At 35.4% G+C, this 24,181-nt stretch overlaps 2 protein-coding genes across 4 annotated transcripts; one reads left to right on the top strand and one right to left on the bottom strand.

Annotated features, from left to right (window-relative positions):
* The first annotated feature begins 7,782 nt into the window (after positions 1 to 7,782).
* On the top strand, positions 7,783 to 11,290 carry LOC116031864 (protein WVD2-like 4). Of its 3 annotated transcripts, XM_031274205.1 has the most exons (9): positions 7,791 to 7,937; positions 8,151 to 8,323; positions 8,402 to 9,005; positions 9,086 to 9,138; positions 9,233 to 9,295; positions 9,403 to 9,487; positions 9,580 to 9,651; positions 9,753 to 9,860; positions 10,616 to 11,290. In XM_031274205.1, exons 3-9 carry the CDS (start codon positions 8,415 to 8,417, stop codon positions 11,069 to 11,071), a joined length of 1,428 nt encoding a protein of 475 aa, XP_031130065.1. In that variant the 5' UTR covers positions 7,791 to 7,937; positions 8,151 to 8,323; positions 8,402 to 8,414; the 3' UTR covers positions 11,072 to 11,290. The 3 variants fall into 3 exon arrangements, with proteins under 3 accessions (XP_031130068.1, XP_031130060.1, XP_031130065.1); XM_031274208.1 differs by lacking the exon at positions 8,151 to 8,323 and having other exon boundaries at positions 7,783 to 7,937; positions 9,430 to 9,487; XM_031274200.1 differs by lacking the exon at positions 8,151 to 8,323 and having other exon boundaries at positions 7,783 to 7,937.
* A 9,092-nt stretch (positions 11,291 to 20,382) lies between these two features.
* On the bottom strand, positions 20,383 to 23,686 carry LOC116029655 (fasciclin-like arabinogalactan protein 15). Its single transcript, XM_031271703.1, has 2 exons — positions 22,133 to 23,686; positions 20,383 to 21,047 (listed from the first exon to the last, which is right to left on the bottom strand). Exons 1-2 carry the CDS (start codon positions 23,448 to 23,450, stop codon positions 20,998 to 21,000), a joined length of 1,368 nt encoding a protein of 455 aa, XP_031127563.1. The 5' UTR covers positions 23,451 to 23,686; the 3' UTR covers positions 20,383 to 20,997.
* Between the last annotated feature and the right edge of the window lie 495 nt (positions 23,687 to 24,181).

Genomic DNA, 24,181 nt, shown 5'->3' with positions numbered 1-24,181 from the left:
CACTTTCAACAACCCAATTTTACACGTGCTATTGTAGTGCTGCTTCTTGTCTCCAATGCTACATGCCCCCCATACTTTTTTGTTTTTAGTTTTTAATTTTGAGAATGTCGAAATCAAACGCTTATAACTACATTAAAAGTTACTCCGTATAATTTGTAGTGAATGCGTAATTTTATTCTCTTATACTTACATAGTCGTCAGTGTTATGTTTTGATGGAAAGATAATAGACTCGACACTATATAAACTTTAACCCAACAAAAAATAGATCAAAACTTGATGATTTCTTTTAATTAGAATAATCATGTATTTGCACCTTTAGTTTTATGCTTAGTTTTATATTCACAATCATTTATTTGCTTAAGCTCATAATTATCCATTTATGCCTGCATCACATTAATCCATAATTACAAAACTTTAACCTCACATTATCATTTGTCACATCAACACATACATAAAAGATACCAATTCATGATTTAAAAAAAAAAATTATTTCTTCATTTCTTAGAAACTTCTACCATTACTCCTTCACTTCTATCATCAAACTTATCTCCTCCCTAGTCCCACTACTAAACCTATTCATTGTCGTTGGATTTTTGTACTTTGGTGGAGTTGTGGTAATAGCCTTCTTTAGGGGAAAAAAGAAAAAAAAGATAGAAGGAACTAATAATAAAGCTTTGTATTTAGTCTTAATTTTTATTTTGTTATATATATATATATATATATAGGGAAGGGTTCAAGTGCGGATACATCTTCCCGTGCGGTTGTGCTGTACTCATCTTAAGCATTAAAACGACGCACTTATGTACACAAATCACGCACCTTAAGCTAAAAACATAAACCACGCACCTAAAGTTTTTAAATGGCGCACCTTCAGTTGAAAATACACTGCGCACCTTAAGTACATAAAACACGCACCTTTAAGTACACAAGTCACGCACCTTTAAGTACACAAGTCACGCACCTTAAGAACACAATCCATGCACCTAAGGCTTTAAACTGACGCACCTTAAGTTTTAACAACTTGCGCACCTTAAGCATACATATCACGCACCTTAAAAAGGAAAATAGCGCACCTTAAGAAGGAAAATCACGCACCTTAAAGAAGGAAAATCACGCATCTTAAGCTTTAGGTCATGCACCTTAAACTTTAACACTCACGCACCTTAAGCTTACAAATCGCGCACCTTAAGAAGAAAATTACGTACCTAAAGCCACCACAAAACCGCACGGGAACTGAATTATATACACACACACACACACACACACACACACACATATGTATATAGGGACGCGTTTACGTGAGAACGGATGTCCAAAAAAGAAAGCCAATCGCAGTCGTCCACGTGTCTAGATTTAATGGATATCATTAGAAATGTACCAATGTGTAGTACATTTGTGCATTTCACCCTGGTGCATTTTTGAATACGTGGTGATACATTTACGCATACCTAGTGATGCATGACCGCACGCCTCATAATTGTGTTAAAAGTGCATGTAACAGTTTTATATAGTGCATCTAAGTGCAAGTAAAATGTATTAAAAGTACATGCAACAAATAATGTACATTTAGCATCAATATTAAGTGCATTTAACATTATCATTAGTTGCACCTAATGTTATCATTAAGTTCACTAATGTGAAAGACGTTATCATTAGACATTAGGTGCACTAATGTTAAAAAAAAAGTAAATTATTTGCACTATTAAGTGAAAATGATTGCATTTTAAGTGATTTTACTTGCACTTTTTACTTGCACATTTGCACCAGTTACTTGCACTAAAGTTTAAGTTATTTACAAAAATGTCACAACGTCTTCTTTCTTTTAAAAAAAATTATATTTGATCCATTAAATCTAGACATGTGGACGACTGCAATTGATTCTCAATTCTTTCCTTGGCATTCGTTCTCACTTGAGCGCCCCCTATATATAGGAGATTGATCAGGTGTATTTGTACATTTCACCCTTGTGCATTTATGAATTCTGAACACGTGGTGGTGCATATATGCATATTTGTTGGTGCAATCTGCACGACCGCATGAAAACAGGGCACTGCATTTGAACCTATATATATAAGAACAAATTTTCGCCCTTACTTGCAAACTTGAACACTAAAATCTGCACTACTCAAAATTTTTTAAGTTTACACATCTAATCGTAACATGTTGTACATTTAGTATTAAATTTTAGAGTTTATTATGTATCAAAATATAATAAATAAGAGTGGAAGAATATAATATATAGTAAATGGAGGGTTTATTATATAATTTGCAAGTTTGCACCGTGCGTGGGCTGATCAATTATCATTATATATATTTAACAGCCAATAATTTAAGAGGTGAGCCAGCTCTGATGGAATGCAACATATCTCCAAAAAAATCTTCTACTTGTATACCAACACTTTAGAGTTTTGACTCTGATATCCAAATAATACGTATATAAAGAGGTTTGTTGTAGTGTAAAAAGGATTTGAGCGGCGATGAAGGGGCGGTTTGAGGCGTTGGATTGGAGTTGTTGAGAGATAAGAGGGACCAATCACATTGCTGGGTCGTGACAACGTCGTCCCAGCCTACGACAGCCCGCCGAAACCCGATTCTTTCTGGATTTCCCTGTCATTTGGGCCCCACATTATCCCGCTCAGGACTCATTATTGCATGGACCATGGTCCACACATTTGTGTGGATCAAAAATAAAAAGTACATTATTTTTTACTGAAGGTACGTTATTTTTATACTGTAGGTACATTATTTTAGGGTACATTATTTTTGTACTGAAGGTACATTATTTGATATATACTGTCAAATAATGTACCTACAGTACAAAAATAATGTACCTTCAGTATAAAAGTAATATACTTTTTATTTTTGGTCCACACAGCTGTGTGGAACATGGTCCATGCAATAATTTGCCGGTTTCAATCGCCTCCCAGTCCCTCATTTCATTTATATATGCATTCCATCAATCATTGCCGTGCCTTCCCCCATTATCACCCATACATATTGCTCGCCCTGGATTTGGTTAATTTGGATAGATAATCATAATTATTCTCCACACTCAAAACTTTGTTTCCGTGACCCTAATTGATATGTTCTAGACAATAGTAAAACATAAAAGAAAATTGTTAAATAAACTCATAAATTATTCTCCACACTCAAAACTTTATTTCCGTGACGCTAATTGATTTGTTCTAGATAATAGTAAAACATAAAAAAAAAAAATTGTTAAATAAGCTCTTGAACTTTACACAAAAGTGCAATTAATTTCATAAGCTTTTAAAAAATGTAATTAAATACTCAAACTAAACCTTATAGTCTGTTATCCACTTAGAACAATCGGTCATTAGGGTTCAAGTGGCATTTCCTACGAAAATCCAACATCGGGTGAAGGCGACCTCTAGTCATCTTTGGTCGTTGGTCGCCATTGGAGAAAAAGACGACCACAGGTCGCCTTCTCTATTAGAGAAGGCGACCTCTATTCATCTTTTTTAGTGGAGAATGTGACTGTTCAGTCGCCAACGATCGACTGGTTATATTTTTTTAAATGGCGGCAACGAATGATGGCAAAGGCGGTCAACGACGATAATTTTAAAGATAAATCATACTTATATAACTCATTTTGAGAAGTTTGAGTGTTTAATCGTAGTTTTTTAATGTTCATGAGCGTAATTGCACTTTAGTGTAAAGTTAAAGGGTTTATTTGCTCATTTTCCCTAAAAAAAAAAATTTGAATACTACTAACTCTATTACAATGCAGTAGATGCCACTGGACCACAAGGTCCTTGGCTTTCCCTAAAAAAATTTATTTAACCAGTGACTAAAATTCGAGATGATTGGTCAGAGCATAGGCATTGTATTGATAGTCACATTTTGATACTACTTTCACATTACTTTTATATGGGGATCAAGAGATTAATGTAACTTAACTTTTGATCATTTGTATGATGATTTGGAGGGAAAATGTGGTTACCTTTTCCGATAAATTTTTATAATCCTTCTTTTGGGGTTAATCAAAGGCAAACGAAAATCTTGTTATTAGTTAGTTTTATTGTTGATTTGTGCCCATTTCTTTGAGGGATAAATCAACTTGATGTATTATAATTGATTAATTATCAAACTAACTAACATGGTTCTTGATTAACTAGTTTGTCAAATCACAAATTTACAATACACCATGTTAAATAAGTTGTTTATTGTCAAAATATCTATAGTATTTTACTTATTAGGCTATCAGCACATTTGCAATCTTCACCCACTTTTAAATTGTCATAGCACTAAATTTACAATTAATCACCATTCACATGATGCCATGACTTTAATTTAAACCAAAAAAAAAAAAAAAAAACAGAAAAAAGATTCCACGTTAGATTGCAAGAATTCTCAACTAATGCTCACACGCCCCCTCAACGTGTGCGGTGGATTTCAAGCGCAACACGTGAAAGTCTTTTTTTGTGGGTGACGCGGAGATTCGAACATGTGCTCCATCTCAACTAAAAGCCTAAGCTGATAGTTGGACTGCACATATTATATTTATGCTCACAACAAGTCCCGGCTTTTCAGCGGTACGATTGACTTTAAGAGACCCTTTAATTAAAGAGTTCGACAATTATAACACGTAACATGAGACCATACTTTTGATTTGAAATAAGTGTATCTTTTTCTTTGTAAGATTAATTAGGGTTTTACCAATTGAATAAAAAAGATAAAATTTAGATTAGATTGTGTATAGATGTATCCAACAATCCATAGGATGCCTTGTTTGGATGTCCATGCACATCCCTTTTTGCACAAAAAACAAATGCTATAGCCTATAATAAATAATAATGCATAGTAATTTGGATGCATTCCTAGACCATGACCACATGTTGAGGTGACTGGTCAGCCAGCCTCCACCTCGGCATCCAAACAAACAATATCCATGTTAAATTTCGTTTGTTACACATGATTAAATCCAGTTTTTTTTTTCTTTTCTAGTTTAGGTTTTATAGTGAAAAAACCGTAAATTTTATTAAATATTTAATCAAACAATCTAGTAGCATGCAACAATTGATAACATATTACTAATACAATTATAAGGTTAGAGATTTGAACATTGTAAAAGATGCAGCATATGATTTGTAAGATTTTTATATCTACCTATTGATTATTCATTAATTAGAAAACTCAATATAAATTGATTATAGCATAAATTAAAAAGCATATTTAGCCATTCAGATAGTAATGATTTGTAATTCTGACCTTTTAGATTATATATTATTACAAGTTTTATCTTTTATTATTCTATAAAGTGATTGTTTTAATCTCGCATGTCATGACAATCTTTAATTACATCTTAAAATTTTGCATGTTTTCTAATTTTTGGTGTCAAAAATGAAAATGATGGTGACATGAAAATTAGAGAGTATAATATGGAAATTTTAATACATTAACTAATTACTATCATAACATTATATTAAGGATCAAAATAGTTACAAAGTGCACATTGTTGGAAAAAGTAGCATAAAATGATATTGAAAGTGGCTATTTTGGGGTGTATATATATATATATATATATATATATATATATATATATATATATATATGTGGGTCCACTCCTAATTTTGGTCGGATCAAAATGGATTCGGGTTTTCGTAGTGAGACGAAGAGATTGATATATTGTACGCTCAAAATGGGTAATAGGTGAATGATAAATTGATTATCAAAGTAGACCATATGAGCTGGAAAATGAAGGTAGAAAGGCTTAAAAGTAGTTGTTGGTTTTATCTCCCACGGAATGGTCGAACGGCAGGCCAACACTACCAGAAAATTGACTAATGCTATCAGAAAATTAGAGTAACCTTTCTGCCCTCTTTGGATTACGAATTGCCTTTGAGTACAATGAGTTGCTTATAAGTGTGCTAGATTACCTGTGTCTCTCTTGAGACCTAGAGCCCTTGTTTATACAAGTTATGAGGGATTTCTCTCTTAGGAAACTTCTAAACTACTTTAGGAACTCTTTCCTTATTACATTTTAGGTACTTTCCTAATCTATCTCGACCTTCCCTCCGTATCCCTTGTCTTCCACCGCCAAACTCTTTAGGAAACTTCCATATCGGCCTGTTTTGCCCCACCTTTCTTGCACCGCCCTTCTTACACCGCCTTTCTTACCTCGACCCCTTCTAGGTCGGTCCGGTGCGACTCGTCCTCTTCTTGTTTCCCTAGCCCGACCTTTCTTCCATGGTAGTTGATCGTTTTAATAGTTATATTCAATTACTCTCAGTCTAAGATCTTCAGCTGCCTTGTCACCTAATGAACCATCAAGCATATTCTTTTCATTATCAAACTCTTCCTTGAATGTGCCCCACAAAGCAATCTGTTGAATGAACTCCGTCCGACCAACTTACCACCGACCGACCCTCACAATGCCATCCTATCTTCCTTCGAACCCTCTCTTCTTCTTCATTGATCGTCTCTTTCGCCCACGTCGAGCCTCTAACACCGAGCCTTAGTCTATCCCCCATCAGTAGTATTTGTCCACATTGAAAAAAGAAGAGAATTTGCACCATTGTATATACAAGACCCTTTTAGAAGGATGTTGAATTGTATAACATAGATGTTCTCTCACTTGGGCAAAGATGCCTTGAAAAAGACTTAACCCGTATACGTCCACACCTGTGGGATTTCTTGTGTGTACTATTATTATTTTTATCTATTTTCAGAAATAATCTTTTTGTAGGATTGTTTCGTTACACACGCCTCAATATTAAAAAATATATTTTAAAAGATACTCAGTAATTGAAATTGTAGCATCATGAATTGGATCTACAAATCGTCAATATTTTAAGGATTAGAATTTAGAAATGGTTTTCATTTAATCATGTGAGATTATAGGACACAAAAGTTAATTTATGTGACATTATTTGTTGTGATATTTTCTTGTTAATTGTCACCGACAAATTCTCCACATGATATCATTACACAAACATAGTTACATAGTTATCCATTCGTGTAAGCAAATCGACGGGAGTAATGGAAAACTTAGTGCAAGGTAGTTGTATTATATTCTTTTTCGATCTCTTAATTCATGATGTTGAAATGGTATATATTGAATTTAATGGGCTACATATAATCAATATTCATTGTGGACCAGTTCACAATATAACGGTTGATAGTCTAATTGGGTATCTAATTAGTTCCAATAATGTATTTTAAATTGATAAAATAATGCAATTAAGTTTAAGTATTACCTATTAATATGTTATCATTGATGTGACAATGACTAAATTAACATGAGTCATTTTTATGCTTACATGGATCTTAACCGTATAATTTTTCTTTTTATTTTTTTAAAAAGAAAGAAATAGCCATTACCATCCTTCAATACTTTCTTAATTTTTTGGTACATCCATAAATCGAATTATTACTCACCAAATTCTCCCAAAAATTATTCACGATTGAACAATCAGTAATTGATGTTAAAATGTGAACGTTGTGTTTGACTAACAAATATGTGGATGAGATGACTAGAATTTCTTTTTAATTCACTAAGATACGAATAAGATTAATTCAGATGTGTGATTTTCATTGACCGATTAAGAAAACTTGTAAAAAATGTAGTGTGTTTGACTTTTATTACAGTAATAATAATAATAAAATAAAATAGGGAGTAATGTGGAGAAATGTTTCCTTTTCAGGGTGGGGAAGAAGAAAATGAGGTGAAGAATGAAGATTGGTCATTTCCTTTTATTTATTTATTTATTTTTTTAATTTTTACAAATCATAAAATCCGACACCTTGAAAAACTCGCCCACTTTTGTTGTCTAACATTGTTGGTCGAACCGTCTCTCTTACTCTCTTCTCTTCCCCCCGGTTTCACTATATCTAACCGACTTTTTCATTGCAAAGTAGAATTTGAAATTCCGAAGCCATAGTAATTCTCACTCTTGCTTACGCACAAGTACAGGTACTCTTCTTTTCCCACTTTAGTCTCATCATTTTCCTTTCCGAATTCTTCCCGCCGCACAATTTTGCGTGATCTTAGCATATTTTTTTGCTTGAATTTTGCTGGATCTTTGTGTTCTAGTGCGTGGTTTCTACTGATCTTGTGTTCTTGAATGTGTGTTGGTTGTGTGCTCTGTTTGGCTGTTCTTGAATCTTGAATTGTGCAATGAACAAGAACTGCAGCAGGTGGAGTCCATGAAATCTTGAAATTCTCTTTGTGGGATCGGGAATTTTGGGAAATGGGTGTCTGGGTTTTGTTTCTGTTCCTTCAGATGTGTGTTTTGTGCCAATGGGTTCTTGATTTGGGGTTCAATTTCTGAACTTTTCATGATATGGAAGCCTGTGATGGTAAAAATTCAGTTTGAGCATGATAATTAAAAAGTGGTGTTTTTTGTTCAGTTACTAATTATTTGGGCTTTGGTATAGATAACTGTCCTAGATGGCCTCAGAAATGGTGGTTGTGGTGAAAGAGGAAATGGATCCTGTTATTGAGAATGAAAATGTGGGTGTGGAGAAAGAGGGAATTTTGGGTGAGAAAGCTAGTGAAAGTGAAGTTGTTGGGGATGAGATTGTGGTTAATGAAGCACCTAAAGTATCTCTAGTGAAAACCGAATCGTCTGGGAATGTTTCGAAAAGTAAAGCATCAACTCAAAGTAAAGTGTCCTCTACTACTACTGCTGCTGTTGCTGCTTCGAAGGGTAGTAGACAGAAGAAGGATCAGGCGAGCTCGAGAGGATCGGCTGCAATGGCTCGTGCGAAAAGGACGACAAGCCTGACTCAGAGTCTCTCGTTCCCTGCAAAAGGCGTTAGTTCGGATGTGATGAGGAAAAGCATCGATGTGTATCCAAAGAAATTGAGTGCCAAGGGGTCATTTTCGAATGCCACAGAAAAACCGGTTCCCCATTCGAGCCCGGCTGGAAGGCGTGCCTCGGGTGGTGTTTTGAAGAGTGCTAACATCAATGTTGGAGGAACAACCAACAGAAGAAAAACTTTACCAGCTGCATCAAGTGTTCACGAATCAACGGTTAATGTAGGCCTCGAGCTCATATCCTTTTGCAATTCCCTTCTTATTTCTAAAACATCTCTTATAAGGCTTATTTTTGTGATCAGTCCGGGAACACTATTTCTGCTAATGAAACTGAGAGTAAGAACACATGTGAAGGGTAAGTGATAATATTAGACGTTTTTCTTCTCTAGTAAAGTTTGCTGTTAGTCTTTGATGAAAAATTCTTGTTGACTATACAATTTATTTTGCAGATCAACTGACGAAAATATAAAACCTATTAAGGAGAATGAGGATGTGCAGTCAACTACTTCATCGTACCGTTCTTCTCTTAGAATTAACAATTTATTATCGTCCTGTTCTGATTAACCCTCCCCTGTTCATACTGCATTATTTCGCTTATGATATCTTCAATTGTAATCAGTAACGCTACTCCTCATGGACAACTTAGGACCAGTGTCGCTGGATTTTCGTTCAGGTTGGAAGAGCGTGCTGAAAAACGAAGAGAGGTTGGATATCTAACCTATAATTCCTAAATGCCATTTCGACCATAGGATTATGCTTTTCGTGTAATGGTTAATGTGCCGTCTCATTCTTTCAGTTCTTCTCAAAGCTTGAAGAGAAGATTCAGGCAAAGGAAATGGAAAGGAATAATTTGCAGGCAAAATCCAAGGTCTCACACGACATAGTTTTTAATTTTCGTTTCTTTGCTTGACATTTTTAGTCTAGTTTGGTTGGACCTAAGCACTCTTCTTGAATTGGGATTCGATGCAGGAAAACCAAGAAGCCGAGATAAAGCAATTTAGGAAGAGCTTAGCGTTTAAAGCTACACCTATGCCAAGCTTTTATAAGGAACCTGCTCCAAAAGCTGAACTGAAGAAGGTAATGCATATATACGTAATTCCTCGTTGAATTTTCAAAATTTTGGGCAAATTATGATCCTTACACCTCACATATGTGTAATGTCTTTGAACATAGCTAATAGCTAATATGACCAATTAGCTTTATTTGACTTGGTTTTTCTTTACGCAGAATTTATTGGATAATACGACAGAACTGTTAACTAAGTGCACTTCGTAACAATGAATTATTGCATAGAGCATTTCAAATGATATTTAGACTCAATTTTTTTTATACAAATCATGAAATGGAAGTTAAATAATTACATTGAAGCTCATAAATATGGTTGCTCCACTACATATATATACTTTATTTGGAGCTGAACCTAAATATTCGTGTTTCCAATGCTTCCTTCCATTATGACATTGTAATATGAAAAATAAGTCTGTCTTGAATGGCGCAGATGGATTGGAGGACTTAGAGACATCAAAATTCATTGTAAGATATTGTGTTGTCATGAATTCCAGACGGGCCATCTTTAACATGTAATAGGGGCATTGGTTTCTAGCATTCTGACTTAATGGGAATGCTTCGTTCTCGACCAATCTTTGGTAGAGAACTATTGATTAATAAGCCTGGCTTCTGCCAAAGACCTTGTGGTCAAGTGGCATGTGGCCCTCCCAAGTGAGAGGTCACCGGTTCGATCCCCAGTGGGGGTGTTGGCTCGAAAGTATGTATGAACAGATACATATATTATACATGAACTTGATGTTCCAAGGAATTTGTCAATTTTACAGATACCAACGACACGCCCAAGATCTCCTAAGCTTGGTCGGAACAAAAACTCTGCATCCACAACCAACAGCTCTGAAAGTGGAGGATCGGGCCTTAGTCCTAGAGTTGCTAAGGAGCCTGACAAGTCACCCAAATCTTTGCCATCGAACGGGGATAAGAAGAGCACTGCCACTTCTACGAAACCAGTAAGAAATCTCCAAACCGAGACTGTATCTCAGCCTGCAGTCCCGAAAACTAAAGAGAAGTCTGCTGCAACAAAACCTAAACCGGCCAAAATTAAGAGCCCTGATCAGAAAACGGGAGAGACTGAAACTGAGCCTGCCAGTCACACTGATGAACTCGAACAGCAGACGGGTGAAAAGTCTGAAAACAGTCCCGCGGATGACAATATTGCTGCTGCACATTCACATCTGACGAATCCGGTGGTGGTGCCAGCTCAAGTTGCGGTTGAAGGTTAAAGAACACAAACATTACAGGCTTTTGAATGATTTGGAAACTATTTGAGTTGTGAATAGGGTATTATTTTGTATTTACATCTAAAAAGCATCATCACAAGTGAAGTGGTTACTCTGTCCTGTATTTTGATTTTTGTTGTGCTCTTCACCAAAAACTTAGGACTTGCATAAGCTGTATGATTTTATATATGATTGATTCAATTTAGCTTCCTATCTAGTACAGATTGGTTTGCTTTTGTGAGCTTGTGCTTGAGAGTGAGTTTCAAGATTTGCTAATAGCTGTTTAAGTTGTTTGGACATTTGCCAACAACTACTTAAGCTTATGATAGTTTATTTAATTAATACATCTCGGTTACCCAAAGCCTTGAGATGACACTTTTCAAGTAACTGCAAACTCCTCTAATTTGTCAAGGGTTCAATTTTTCTTCTTCTCCATAAGGCAATCATTAGGTCGAAAGAGCTGTGGACCATACTATCGAATAATGTACATTAAGTACACAAATAATGTACTTTTAATATATTAAAAATGTACATTGTATTAAGGAAAAGTACATTATTTGAATATTATAAGTACAATATTTTGTATATTGTACATTCAGTATATGGATATTGTACTTTTAATACATTAAAAATGTACTTTTTGTTATGGTTCACATAATAATTTGCTCCCATAAGGTTGAATCCTCAACCCCAAAGGTTCCCATACCCTGACTCGATAGAGCATTTGGGAGGATGTAAATTAGGTGACTAACCGGCACAGTAAACAAGGTCAAATGTCGGTGCGCACAAGGGATCTGCTTACTTTGAGCATAATCTCCAATATTACCTACTAAACCAGTGAGTTAAGCCCGTGGAGACAAAACTTTGGATATAGAGTAGCCATCTCCAAGACAGCTATCATACCCATTAAAGATGCCTACAATTCTGTATAGAGATTAGTCACTATGTCTAACGATGGAAAACCCCTGAGTTACACAAAAAAAAAAAAAAAAAAAAAAAAAAAAAAAACTCCTTTAATTTGTTCATTGAGAGAAATAAGGCAAACGGGAGGAGAGCTCCTTAAAGAAAGACAAACTTTTATTCTAGTATCAAATATCTTTTACGCGGTTTGTAAACACTATCCTATATTTCTAGACAATTCACTCATCAAATAAGAGTATTACTATCTCATTCCATAACTCTACCATTGTTGTATAACTAGTCACCCTTTGGAAACAACTTTATCCCCAACTATATGAAAACTTTTAAAATGTTGTGTACAACACTTTCACGCTCCTTAGCAGATTGTACTTTGTGTTTTGAAAGTTGTACTTCATTCAAGCATAATGTACAATTAAACAAAACATAAAGTACAACATGTTAATGAACGTTAAAACGCCGTGCATGACATTTTAAAATCTCCCTCAAGTATATATACCTGTGAGCATAAATATAATATATGCAGTCCAATTATCAGTTTAGATTTTTAGTTGGATGTAGCACATGATTTAATTTAATATCAGGGTCATGGGTTCGAATCTCCTATATTGAATAGATTTTAGATAACTAATGAAATAAGAATATTGTAATCTCATTCCGCTCCATTTGCGGTGAAAGATGTGATCAATGCAAAGGAACAGTGGGCATATATGTTTGCAGAAGTAGTTAATTTATGTTGTCTTTGTTTGTTTCCAGATGCTGTGTATTGGATCAAAGTATGATGAAGGGACATCACATGTTGCCTGCCTGCCTTCAATTAGGGCAGGGGAAAATGTTGTTGCGCCTGTTTCTCCACCACTTATGAGCTGTATAATTTAGGTGTTGTCATTCATCAACATTTTTTTTTAAATTTTTTTTGGTTAAATTATTAAATATTTTGTTAATGCATTAATTAAATAAGTCTGGTGTGAGATCGTCTTATATGCAACTCTAATACCTTTTAATTAAAACGTAATATATATCTATCTACTTATAAAACTGTGAAAATGTGAAATGCTCTCGCCCAATACTTATTCAATTTTTAATTAGTAATAATTTATCTAGACGATAACATTTAGTCAATTTAGAGGCTTGGTGGATGAGGTAAATTGTAATATGTCCTCAACTGGTCCACATGCCTCCAAATGCTTATACGCCCCTAACAGGCAACATCATACACGTTTGTGGATTTTGGGAGGTTTTTGCAAAAGAAAGAACTTGGGTTGGGCTTTTTAACAAATGGGGATGGGGTTTTTGAGCAATTTTTATTCCTGCAAATACCATGTTTTGTGGGGTCCACTGCATGAAAAAAAGAAAGGAAGTTGGTCTTCAGCTAGGTGCGTGTGCACATTGTTGCACCCAGCAATGGTGCCGCCTAGGCCACTTAGGCGCTAAGTGCTAGTCTACCACTCGACTAGCGCTTAGCGTCTACTGCAACCATGCTTGGCTTAGCAAAAATTAGAACTATTGAGGTTACTCTAACAAAGTCATTCCATATCTCTTTTCTTCTTCTTCTTCTTCTTTTTTGAGAAAGGATCTTTACACTCTACGACTGCTAGCAAACCAAAGCTATCAACTTATTTTTTAGTCGATTAATTGAACTATATCCCAAATAAAACAATTTTAGTTTTTACCTTGGGATAGATCATGAATACAACACTTGTTTAGATAATAGACTAATCAGTTTTTTAGTAAATTTTACAATATTATACCCTTATATAGTTGATGAGGCTGGACCACTTGTTTTGTCAACAATATAAAGGGAAGAAATACAATTTCATCACAGACAAAATATAGAGAGAAGGGTCATCCCTCTACTTGTTGCAAAAATACAATTTAGCCAATGAAGTAACAACAAAATTAGGTTATGAAAAAAGTTAGCAGGGACAGTATTTTCGGAACTAAACTTATTTCTTGGTTTGTTTTAGTTTTTCATTCTTAGAAATACGGAGTAACATTTTTGAGAACAAGATAGTTCTTCTGCAGGGAGAATAACCATTTAAGTGGTAAATGATATTATTTATTCCTAAATCTTAAGAAATAGACTTTTTTCACATGCAAAAACTTGTGTGAGACTGTCTCACGGGTTTCAATCCGTGAGACGGGTCAAATTTTTTTATTAATGAGTCAAATTTGACTCATTAATCAAAGATCCAACTCATTTCACAGATTGAAACCCGTGAGACGGTCTCACATAAGTGTAACCCTTTTTCACACATATTTATATTTAATAGTATTATTATTAAAGTATTTATTATTATTAATAAAAAAATTAAAATATTTTTTAAAATTAAAAATAGATTGGCCGCCATGGCAGCGAGTTGCCATTGTGACCAACCGAGCTATTTCAATTTTTTTAAGAAAATATTTTAATTTTATATAATAATAATAATATTATTATTGTTATTGTTATTGTTATTGTTATTGTTATTGTTATTGTTATTGTTATTGTTATTATTATTATTATTATTATTATTATTATTATTAGACATCTAAGTAAGCAAAATATATTGATGTAACATTTCAGTCACTTTTATCCTAGAGTTTACATGCAATTACAAGTCAAAATGAATTAATTGTACATTTTTTTTTCTAAATTAAGGTATCTAATTGGAGATTTTTTAAAATCAATGGCCTAATTTCACTTTTCTTAATAGTTCAAGTGTTTATTTGAACCATATCCATTATTATTATTATTATTATTATTATTATTATTATTATTATTATTATTATTATTATTATTATTATTATTATTATTATTATTATTATTATTATTATTATTATTATTAGAAAAATGATATTTTTGGTCCTTAAATTGTTTCATAATGGTTGACTCAATCATTGAATTCTTCACATACTCACTTTTCACCATTCAAATGTTATCTTGGTGGCTTTTTTTCACCCATAAGTGGATGAAATTGTTAAGTTTTATAAAACTTATGGAAAAATGACATTTTTAGTCCTTGAATTCCTTCCATAGCAATGTTTAATTTTCTCCTTCAATTGTTACCTTAGTGGCTATTTTCATCCTTGACTTGAGGGGATTTTTTTTTTTAATTTTTTGAAAACCAACAAACCCAAATATATTTTTTTTGAGAGTACAAACCCAAATATATTAAATCAGAAGGTTCAAACAGCCATAAATACAACTAGGTATAGAATCAAAAAACACATAGGACACATAGTCCGAATTATAAAGAGACTTTCTAGCTAAAATATAAGCTGGACGATTACACCTACAAGACACAAAAGTAAGAGTAACTGAATCAAGCTGCATCAGGATAGTACGAATATCAGACACGAGGGCACCAAAAGGAGTGTAGTTCACACCTCGCTCCAGAGCTTTAGTCACTACTTGAGCATCAGTTTCCACTATTACTCTTTGCCACCCTTGTCTTTTAATCCAACTCAAGACCTCCCGAGCCCCCATTGCTTCAGTTTCTCGAATCGTGTATAGACCTTGAACCTTTGGCATGACTACCCCTTACATAAACCCTTCCTCATTTCGAATTACCCACCCCAAACCCATACATTGGTTTTCGAAATCCATAGAAGTATCAATATTAATTTTGAGATAATTTCTTGGGGGAGGAGACCAAGCCACCGTATGAGTAGGCTAACTGAAGTAGAATTATGAACAGAAATCACTCCCTGAGCAGTCTGCCATGCATGAACAAATAACAAAGCATGATGCACTAAAAACCCTGAATCCTTACCCTCTCTATTCCATACCATATCATTCTTAATCTCCCAAATAGCCCAACATACCACCACCACCTTCTGAATCATTTGTAAAGACAAGGAAGACTACATTTCAAGCACCCAAATAGGTATAGACTCCACCAAACCCAGCCCCCAATCAGTACTCAGAATCCGCCAACAAGCATGAGCAAAGACACAATTTGCAAAGATATGAGCAGCCGATTCAACCTCATTTCCACACAAATGGCAAATAGGATCACACCTAACCTACTTTATAAGCAAAACATCTTTAGTGGGCAGTCTGTTAGTACACAATGTCCAGAAAAAATACTTAATTTTCGAGGAAATATTTAGATTCCACTACAAGAAAATTCATGATTTGCGACGAAAAAGTTTCGTCACGAAAATGCCAAATTCCGGCCCAAATCGCATTTTGCGACGGAATTTTACATTTTTATGACGAAATTCATTCTGTAGTGTCAAGACTTGTCATACTTCATTTCACGACAAGAATAATCCGTCACGAGCGATGGCGACGAAAAATGATAACAAAATTTTCCGTCGCAAAGTAGGCGACGGAAATCATTCCATCACGAGTTCGTCACAATTTTGGCAACGGATATATTTCTTTCGGTCGTCATTGCGTAAACAAATATTTCATCGCGTAACTCATATTCCGTTGCATATCTCTGCCATGAAATATAACGACAAAAATAATTGTCGTCGTGATTTCGTCGCTAACTTTTCCGTTGCAATTTTTGTGTTCCGTCACAAAAATCGTCGCGAATTGACAACGGATTACGTTTTGTCGCGATGTTTCCATCGCGATTCACGATTTTTATGTAGTGTTCCACTTTTGTCCATCCAAATCCCCTCTCATCAACATAGATTTTGGTGGCCAACCTATAAGCACTAAGAATAGTATAATTTCCAGCATTCCCCTCCCCCCCAAAATAAAGCATCAACTATATTAGAGACAGGTGTAGGAAGACTAAGAATTAGAGACACATCCCAATCATGTGAATGGAGCAAACCATTTGACCAGTCCCCTACCACTTAGTGTGCTTACCGTTGGGACGAGGGATTAGTCTTCTAGCTATCGGCTGGAGGGATACCTTTGCGAAAAATCCCAAAAAAGAGACACATCCCAATGACAAAACAGATCCCTAATCAAATCTACATCCTAACGAGTAGTATTAGCATGAAATAGAGACCAAACACAATGATTGTCAAAATAACCAAGATTTGGAGTAAAGATATAAGGATCATTCAAATCAGGCAACCAAGGATCTCCCCAAATTCTCACCTCCTTCCCATCCTCAACTCTCCATCTAGTATCTTCTCGCAATAAACCCTGAGCTTCTCGAATACTAGACCACACATAAGATGGATTTGATCCCCCCCCCCCCCCCCCCCTCCCTCTCGTGCCTCCAGAAAAGAACACTTAGAGAAATATCGGGCTTTGAACACTCTAGTAACCAACGAACCAGGTTAAGTCATAAACTTCCACCCCTACTTCCCAAGCATTGCAAGATTCATCTCTCTCACCCTTCGAAACCCCATACCCCCAATATTCTTTGGTTGACACAAATGAGCCCAAGTACTCCACCTTATCCCCCTACCTAGGCCTACATCACCCCACCAGAAAGAACTCATTAATTTCTCAATCTAATCACTCAAACCCTTAGGCAACAAGAAGACATTCATTGCATAATTTGGAAGACTCTGAAGAACAGTTTTAAGCAACACCTCACGCCTTCTCTAGACAGAAAATGATTTCCCCAATAAAGAATCCTATTTCGCACCTGCTCTTCAACTTTCCCACCAAAACTAATATGAATATTAATTAATTGGTAAAAAAATTAATAAAGTTTAATTGGTAACAAAAAATTTTATATGAAAATTAACTAATACCTAATGAACACAAATCACTCCCTTGGTCTTTGCAATGGTACGTGCCTCATTGTCACAAGATTGGCAGATCACATTGTCGAATTAGTTGCATTACAATTAGTTTGATTATTAGAATAGTATGCGTATTAGATTTGAATGGGCATATGTAATGTCCTTTAGACATTTGTATATATTCAACTGTATGGACCTCAACTTGCAGGGAATTAATCGGCTCTAGGCACACATTATCTTATCCATTTTCATAACTTATTATTTATTAATTATTATTTTATTAGTCAATATAATAACAACTCCAATTTAAAATTTGATAGAATTTTCTTCTTTTTTATTATTTGTTGAAAATCGCATTCCTTAAAACCTGTTTAAATCTCATAACTTCTAAAGTAAACTATATTCTATTACAATTACTATTAAATAATTATTATTTGAACTCACGATAGAATAAAGCTGTAAAAAAAAATAATCTATAATCTATCAATATAGATGAAATTTAGAATAAAGTTACTATAATTATCAAATTTAGCAACATTGATACATAGTAATTTTTAGGAAAAATACTACTCCATACTTATTTTTGTTCCCACTCCAAATAATACCAATGCTATAAATAATTAGATTATATAAGCATGTTTATCTATCTTTTTCTTTTTAAATATATATACTACTTTGCAAAGAATATAACTAAACTATTAAATAAAAAAATTCAACATACTCTTTTCAAAAAATAAAATTCAAAATATTCCACATATATTTTCAAAGATCATCAGCATGGTCAATTGTCATTTAATTAGATAAGAGGGTGTTCATTTAAACAAGCGAGCTAGCTATGAGAAAATGTAATGCAAAGACCATTAGAGTGTAACTGGAGTAGCTTATTCTTTATATAATGTTCATATTCACCGTCTCTGTGTTTTATCACTTATTCCTTATATATGCAAATATGGCAAAATTGGTATATATCTACATTGAAAATATATCTTCCATATAATGAATCATGATAGCAATTTAGTTCTATAACTAAGTTGCTCGAACGAGCAAATTTGTCCAATTTATACAAATCCTAAACACTAATGTATAAAATCTCTAACGTTTCAACACATGATGCATACATCTACACATTGGCTATTAATTGGGCAATTATTTGCTCGAATTCAATCAAGGATAACATCAGAAAACATAATCGATCCAACTCATTTCTTCAATTGCATTGTATAAGATTCGATATAATTTATATAATTTTATATCAATCCAAATATTCTTAAAATATTATAATAAATCTATTTTGTGCATCACACGGGTGAAAATACTAGTTAGACGTATAAAAACAATAAATAAAAATTGTGCAATTGCCTTATTAAGGTTGCAAAAATTGTGAGTTTGGAAAGAAAGGCTAAGGATTGAGTTTCACCACCGGCAATGTTAGTCCCTGATGTAGACATATTATTATTATTTTTCATTTTATCATGAGTCACTACATACCATCTGAGCACAAGGTGCTTGGCACAAATAAAGAGATTTATTTATTCCATATTCTAAAAATATACTCCTAAGAGTCCAAGACACCAAAGATTTTTCTTATTATTTGGGATGCATGTCGGTTGTAGTCAATAAGCATGGATGAAGATGGTGAGGTAGGAGGTAGGGTATTGTTTGAGTGTAACAATATTTCTCAACTTTGCCGAACTATTTCTTGGTCCCCTAACTCTTAAGGAGATAAAGTTTAACTCTGCCATTGAAAACAAATTTTAAGTGAAACTTCTCATCCACTAGACAAATATCGAACAAGAAAAAAAAAATTGTCCTCACGGACTCATGGCATTGCTAAGTTACCACTTATTAAAATCATTTGATAATCACTACGCCAAAATTTATAACTCACAGCGAAGACACAACTTTATTTCCTTAAATATCACCGCTACATTTTAGAGATGTAAAATGTTGGATTGACCCTTTACTGAATTCCAACAACTTTTATTCATCTTTTTCTTCCGTCTATGAAACTAGGATACTTGATAAAAAATAAAAAATAAATAAATAAATAAATTCTGTATCATTTTCCCTTAAACTATTCACACATGCCAAGTTAGTTTATTATGCAGTGATGCATAGATTGAAGAATAATGTGTCCGCACACTGTTTTGTTGTTTAATGATCATCACATCACATCAGAGAGAAAGAGGAATGAGCTGTCTTCACATGAATTATTATTATTATTAGTTGGAAAATACACATGCGAGTGTTGTGGTGGGCCACGTAGGGTTCATTGACTTTACTCCTTCCACCTCTTCTTTATTTGACACCATGGCTTGGACCCCACCCCCAATAATTACATATTACCTCACTCCTATTACCCATCTTTCTATTATTAAGAAAATAAAAGAAATTACATTTTTCTTTCCTAAATTATATAATAATTATAAAATTCATCTTAAATGTTAGTGATTTTCATTTTTTATCTTTAATTTATTATTGACGTTGTATTTTTCTTTCCATTACTAATAAAATATTAAAGACAAAATTTACAATTTTAATGTAATTCAAGAACGAAAAGTGAACACGAAAGGACTAAAAGTACAACGTCAATATAATTTAGGGATAAAAAATACGCCAGTAATAATTTATGAACAAAAAATGAGCATGACCAATACTCGATTCGTCACTTAAAAAAAATAAAAAGCAAAACTATTTCCCTCATTACTAAAAATAAAAATTAAAAAAAAAATTCAAAGACGTCATTGTCGTGATTGTAATACTGCCAAACACTAAATAATATGTATACAATTCCATCCGAGGCACTACAGAACAAGCAAAAATGATACAAATAAAAAGAATATTATGAGAAAGCTTAAATGGACTCACAAAAAGTCTAAAAAATACACCACCCGTGATGAGGATTGAGGAGAAAGGGTTTTTTTTTTTTTTTTTTTTTTGAGTGTATACAATGAAGTGTCGGCCAAGACAGACTTTTAACTTTTAAATACAAATGAAAAAATTGATGTGTTTAATTACAAGTGTTTTTATTACCAGGTATGTAACAAGAAGATATAAGGAATTGCATTCATCTCTGCCATCTACAAACTCTTGGGAGGAGGAGAAAGGGCTCTAATCTGTGCTTCTTCCATGGAAATTGCTTCAATTCCTCCCTCCCTCCATCTTTTCATCCACAACCCGACCCAACCCTCGGCCTAAAGACTACGGTTTTATTCAGGGAGATTGCTGTAAACCTATTGCTTTCGTAAACTCACCAAACTATGCTTCAGCGCGTCTTTGAGCAGCACTATTCAGTACTCACAGTTTGCTCTCGCCCATTGTGTTTTCATGTCTTTTGCTTGTATCGTTTCTTCAGTTCGAGGTTTTCAATGGCAGAACGACCCCATCATGCTACACGCCGTTTCCATCAACTTGCCTGAAAACAGAGGATTGAACAGAACATGTTAGGTTATGGATGAGGTGTAACCCCAAGTAAGAAAATGTCAAAACCGAGATAAAATGATTAATTGGGAGATTAACAGCTAGTGTCAGCTAGTTTCTCTTCAAAGATAATTTTTGGCGGGATTTACTTAATTGTAACTGAAAATTACTGAAGACCGAAGTTCTACAATAAACTATGGCAGGCCAGGCTAGCTAACATATCATGACAGCTTATTTGCATCAGAAAGGTGGAACATGAAAGGCCTTTATCAATATACAGGCTGGCTTGAACAATTGAACATGGAAATTTGTAACCAATAATGATTAGAATACACGATTATGGCTAACAGCTGGGGTGTGAACCCAATAATAATTAGAAGAAGACACGACTATGACTAACAGCTGGGCTGTGCTGGAAACTTAACCTATTCAATGCTCTTAGCTTACCTCACCACCAAACCGAAGGTCCACATATCAATCCCCCTCGTATAATCCATTTATTAACCTCCCACCGAGACAACAATTTCAGGATATGGTAATCCAGTTTCTTTATACCGTCATAAAATTACCTTCTACCGTGACTTTTCACAGAGCCTGCCTAAAACCTAGTCAACCCATCATTTTCTTATCTTAATAAAATCCTAAAACTTCTATTGGATCAGAAAAATTTGTGAGAATAACACGCTAAGCTACCTAATTTGCTTTAGGACGACTTAGCAAATGTACAAACAAGGTGTAACTATATTCATGATGTGACCGAATAGGACTAATTATTCATCCATGTGCGAAAACTTGACACTTAACTTGGATGCTAATTGCCAGAATTCACCATGAGAACTAAAGGCTGCAAGTGGCATCTACATGGCCTAATGCCATAACCACATAATTTGATCATCCAATAATCACAAAGCAAGATTATATGCTCAAAGTTTATGTTTAAGGTTCCCACAATCAATTGGAAACAATGATTATAATAATTTAAAGAAAAACAAGATTTTGATGATATATATGACAGTAAAACAAGCTGAGATAAAATTTGCAGAAAACTAGGATAATTAGTTAAAAGATTTAAGATTATACCTCTTCTTGGCTTTGAGGCAACCTTAGCGAGAGGGGAAGCTTTAGGAGCCGCAGGTTTAGTGGGCTCCGGCGGGAAAAGAACGCCGTCGATTCCCTGTACGGATATTCTCCCGTCGGTGTAGATATCCGGGTCGAATAAATACGCGGATCCTTCGCCGTGCCCGAATTTGACCGACCCGTCGGCCTCCTCGGCGACGACCTTGTGGGGCAATCTTAGCGTATCGTATCTGATTTTTCCGAAACGTCGGGCGGCATTGTACATGCTTTCCTCGGTTTGGTACTCCGGGATGAGGTGGTAGTAGATGATTTGCTCGGGGGCGCCGGGCTCGCTGAGCTGATCGGTGGTGAGTTTAGCCATGGCTTCATCGTTGGGAGCTAAGACGGTTAGGACATAGCCTTCGGAGACGAGTCGGCCCATTTCGGAGGCTAAGGAGGTTAAGTTGACGAGAATATCGGCGAGTTCGTTGTAACCGCCGTAATGTAGGAGGGTTTGGATGAAGTCCTTGACTTGGCTCTCGCCGTCGAAGTGGTGGTGGGGGCCACCGGGGCCCGGGGCGGGGGCGGGAGCTAGGGAAGGGCCGGGGGCCAGGGCGTCGTAGATGGGGAGAGCGGGAGGGGAGCCGGCGGGGGTAGGGCCCGCGGGTTTCTTGAGACGGTGAGTCCTGGGGTCCACTTCGGGTGCGCCCGTGGGGAGGACGGCGGAGATTGACCGCAAGCTCCGCCGCGCGTTGAAAGCTTGCTGGACCGAGTTGGGGATCAGCACGCGCTCGATGCCGTGGATGATGCCGTCGGGGCGAACGACGTCGTTTAGGGAAACAAACTTCGCGCCGCTCACTTCCTTCTCCGATACAATGAGATTCTCCCCGCCGGCGTCGCGGCACAGAGTGAGATGATTCCGGCCGTCCCGCCGTGACTCCACCGGCCAGTTTTTGGACTCAATGCGAGTGGGAATCATGTGGAAGAGAAGCAGATTCTGCAGGGACCTGAGATTTCCCGGCTCAAGCAAAAACCGCTTGAACTCGGGATCCAAATCCCGCTCCAAGGCCTCATTCCTGGGCGCAAAAATGGTGATATTATGCCGGGAAACAGCTTCCTCGAGAGTCTGGAGAAGAAGCGCCTTCTCCACCAGCTCCGACAGCTCCGTGTAGTGCGAATCCAAAAGCGCCACCAACACCGAGTTGGAGTTGATCTGAGCGCCGGACTGATTTCTCGATGGGTTTTCCCTTTCGCGCAATGCTGAAGCACCGCCCACTAACCCAAACACCAAAAACACACTAAAACACAACAGCTTTCTCAGGCCAAAGATCTGAACATCCATGGCCGCTGTGGATTTGCAGAACACCAGACTACTTTCACTCTCCTCTCTCTCTAATATGGTGGTTGTATGAGGATTGTAGAGTAGAGTGTTTGGTGGAACATTAATGGAAAAGGGGAACAAGTCTTTTTCTATTTTATTGTTTTTGTGTGAAAAGTGATGAGAAGAAGAGATGGGTGGTTTACTTGAAGATTAAAAAGGATGGTCATGTTCATGCTTTTCTAACACTTCTAGCTTTCATATCTTCCAAGCTAAACTTCACTGCCACACAATAAATATATATATATACAAGTAATTTTTGAGTAGTATAAAGTTTGATATATCTAGAAATCCCTAGAATCATGTTATTCATGTTAAATAAAGTCCCCAATTTAAATCTAATAAATAAAATGTAGGAAAAATATATTTAGGGTTTAATTAAATTGTTTTCTATTTTCTAATTTTTTTAGTTTAATTCTTTGTTTTTTTTGTTTACTAACATCTATTTTTTTTAAAATGATAAATATGATTTTACTTAAGATATACTCTTATGTTTGTTTAAGGTATTTGATCATTATTAATACATTTTGTACTAAGTACAATTACATATATACATGATTTGTATTGAATATTATAAAGACAAATATCAATACTATGATAAAAACTTGTATGAGACTGTCTCACTGTGAAACGGGTCACGTCGAGGTGAACGTGTGATACTTATACGCACAAATGTGATACTTATATGCTCAAAT

Source organism: Ipomoea triloba, chromosome 1, assembly GCF_003576645.1.
Source record: "Ipomoea triloba cultivar NCNSP0323 chromosome 1, ASM357664v1".
In the NCBI taxonomy this organism is placed as follows: Eukaryota; Viridiplantae; Streptophyta; class Magnoliopsida; order Solanales; family Convolvulaceae; genus Ipomoea; species Ipomoea triloba.
Note: the sequence above shows the minus strand (reverse complement) of the source record. Positions and strands in the feature narration are given on the sequence as shown.

Bases quoted from the DNA above. Each gene is read 5' to 3' on its own strand.
- LOC116031864 (XM_031274200.1), top strand. From the start codon at position 8,415: ATGGCCTCAGAAATGGTGGTTGTGGTGAAAGAGGAAATGGATCCTGTT. The intron at 9,488-9,579 runs GTTGGATATCTA...TCATTCTTTCAG, and splicing joins GTGCTGAAAAACGAAGAGAG to TTCTTCTCAAAGCTTGAAGA. The intron at 9,861-10,615 runs GTAATGCATATA...TCAATTTTACAG, and splicing joins CAAAAGCTGAACTGAAGAAG to ATACCAACGACACGCCCAAG.
- LOC116029655 (XM_031271703.1), bottom strand. From the start codon at position 23,450: ATGGATGTTCAGATCTTTGGCCTGAGAAAGCTGTTGTGTTTTAGTGTG. The intron at 21,048-22,132 runs GTATAATCTTAA...CTCTGTTTTCAG, and splicing joins TGCCTCAAAGCCAAGAAGAG to GCAAGTTGATGGAAACGGCG.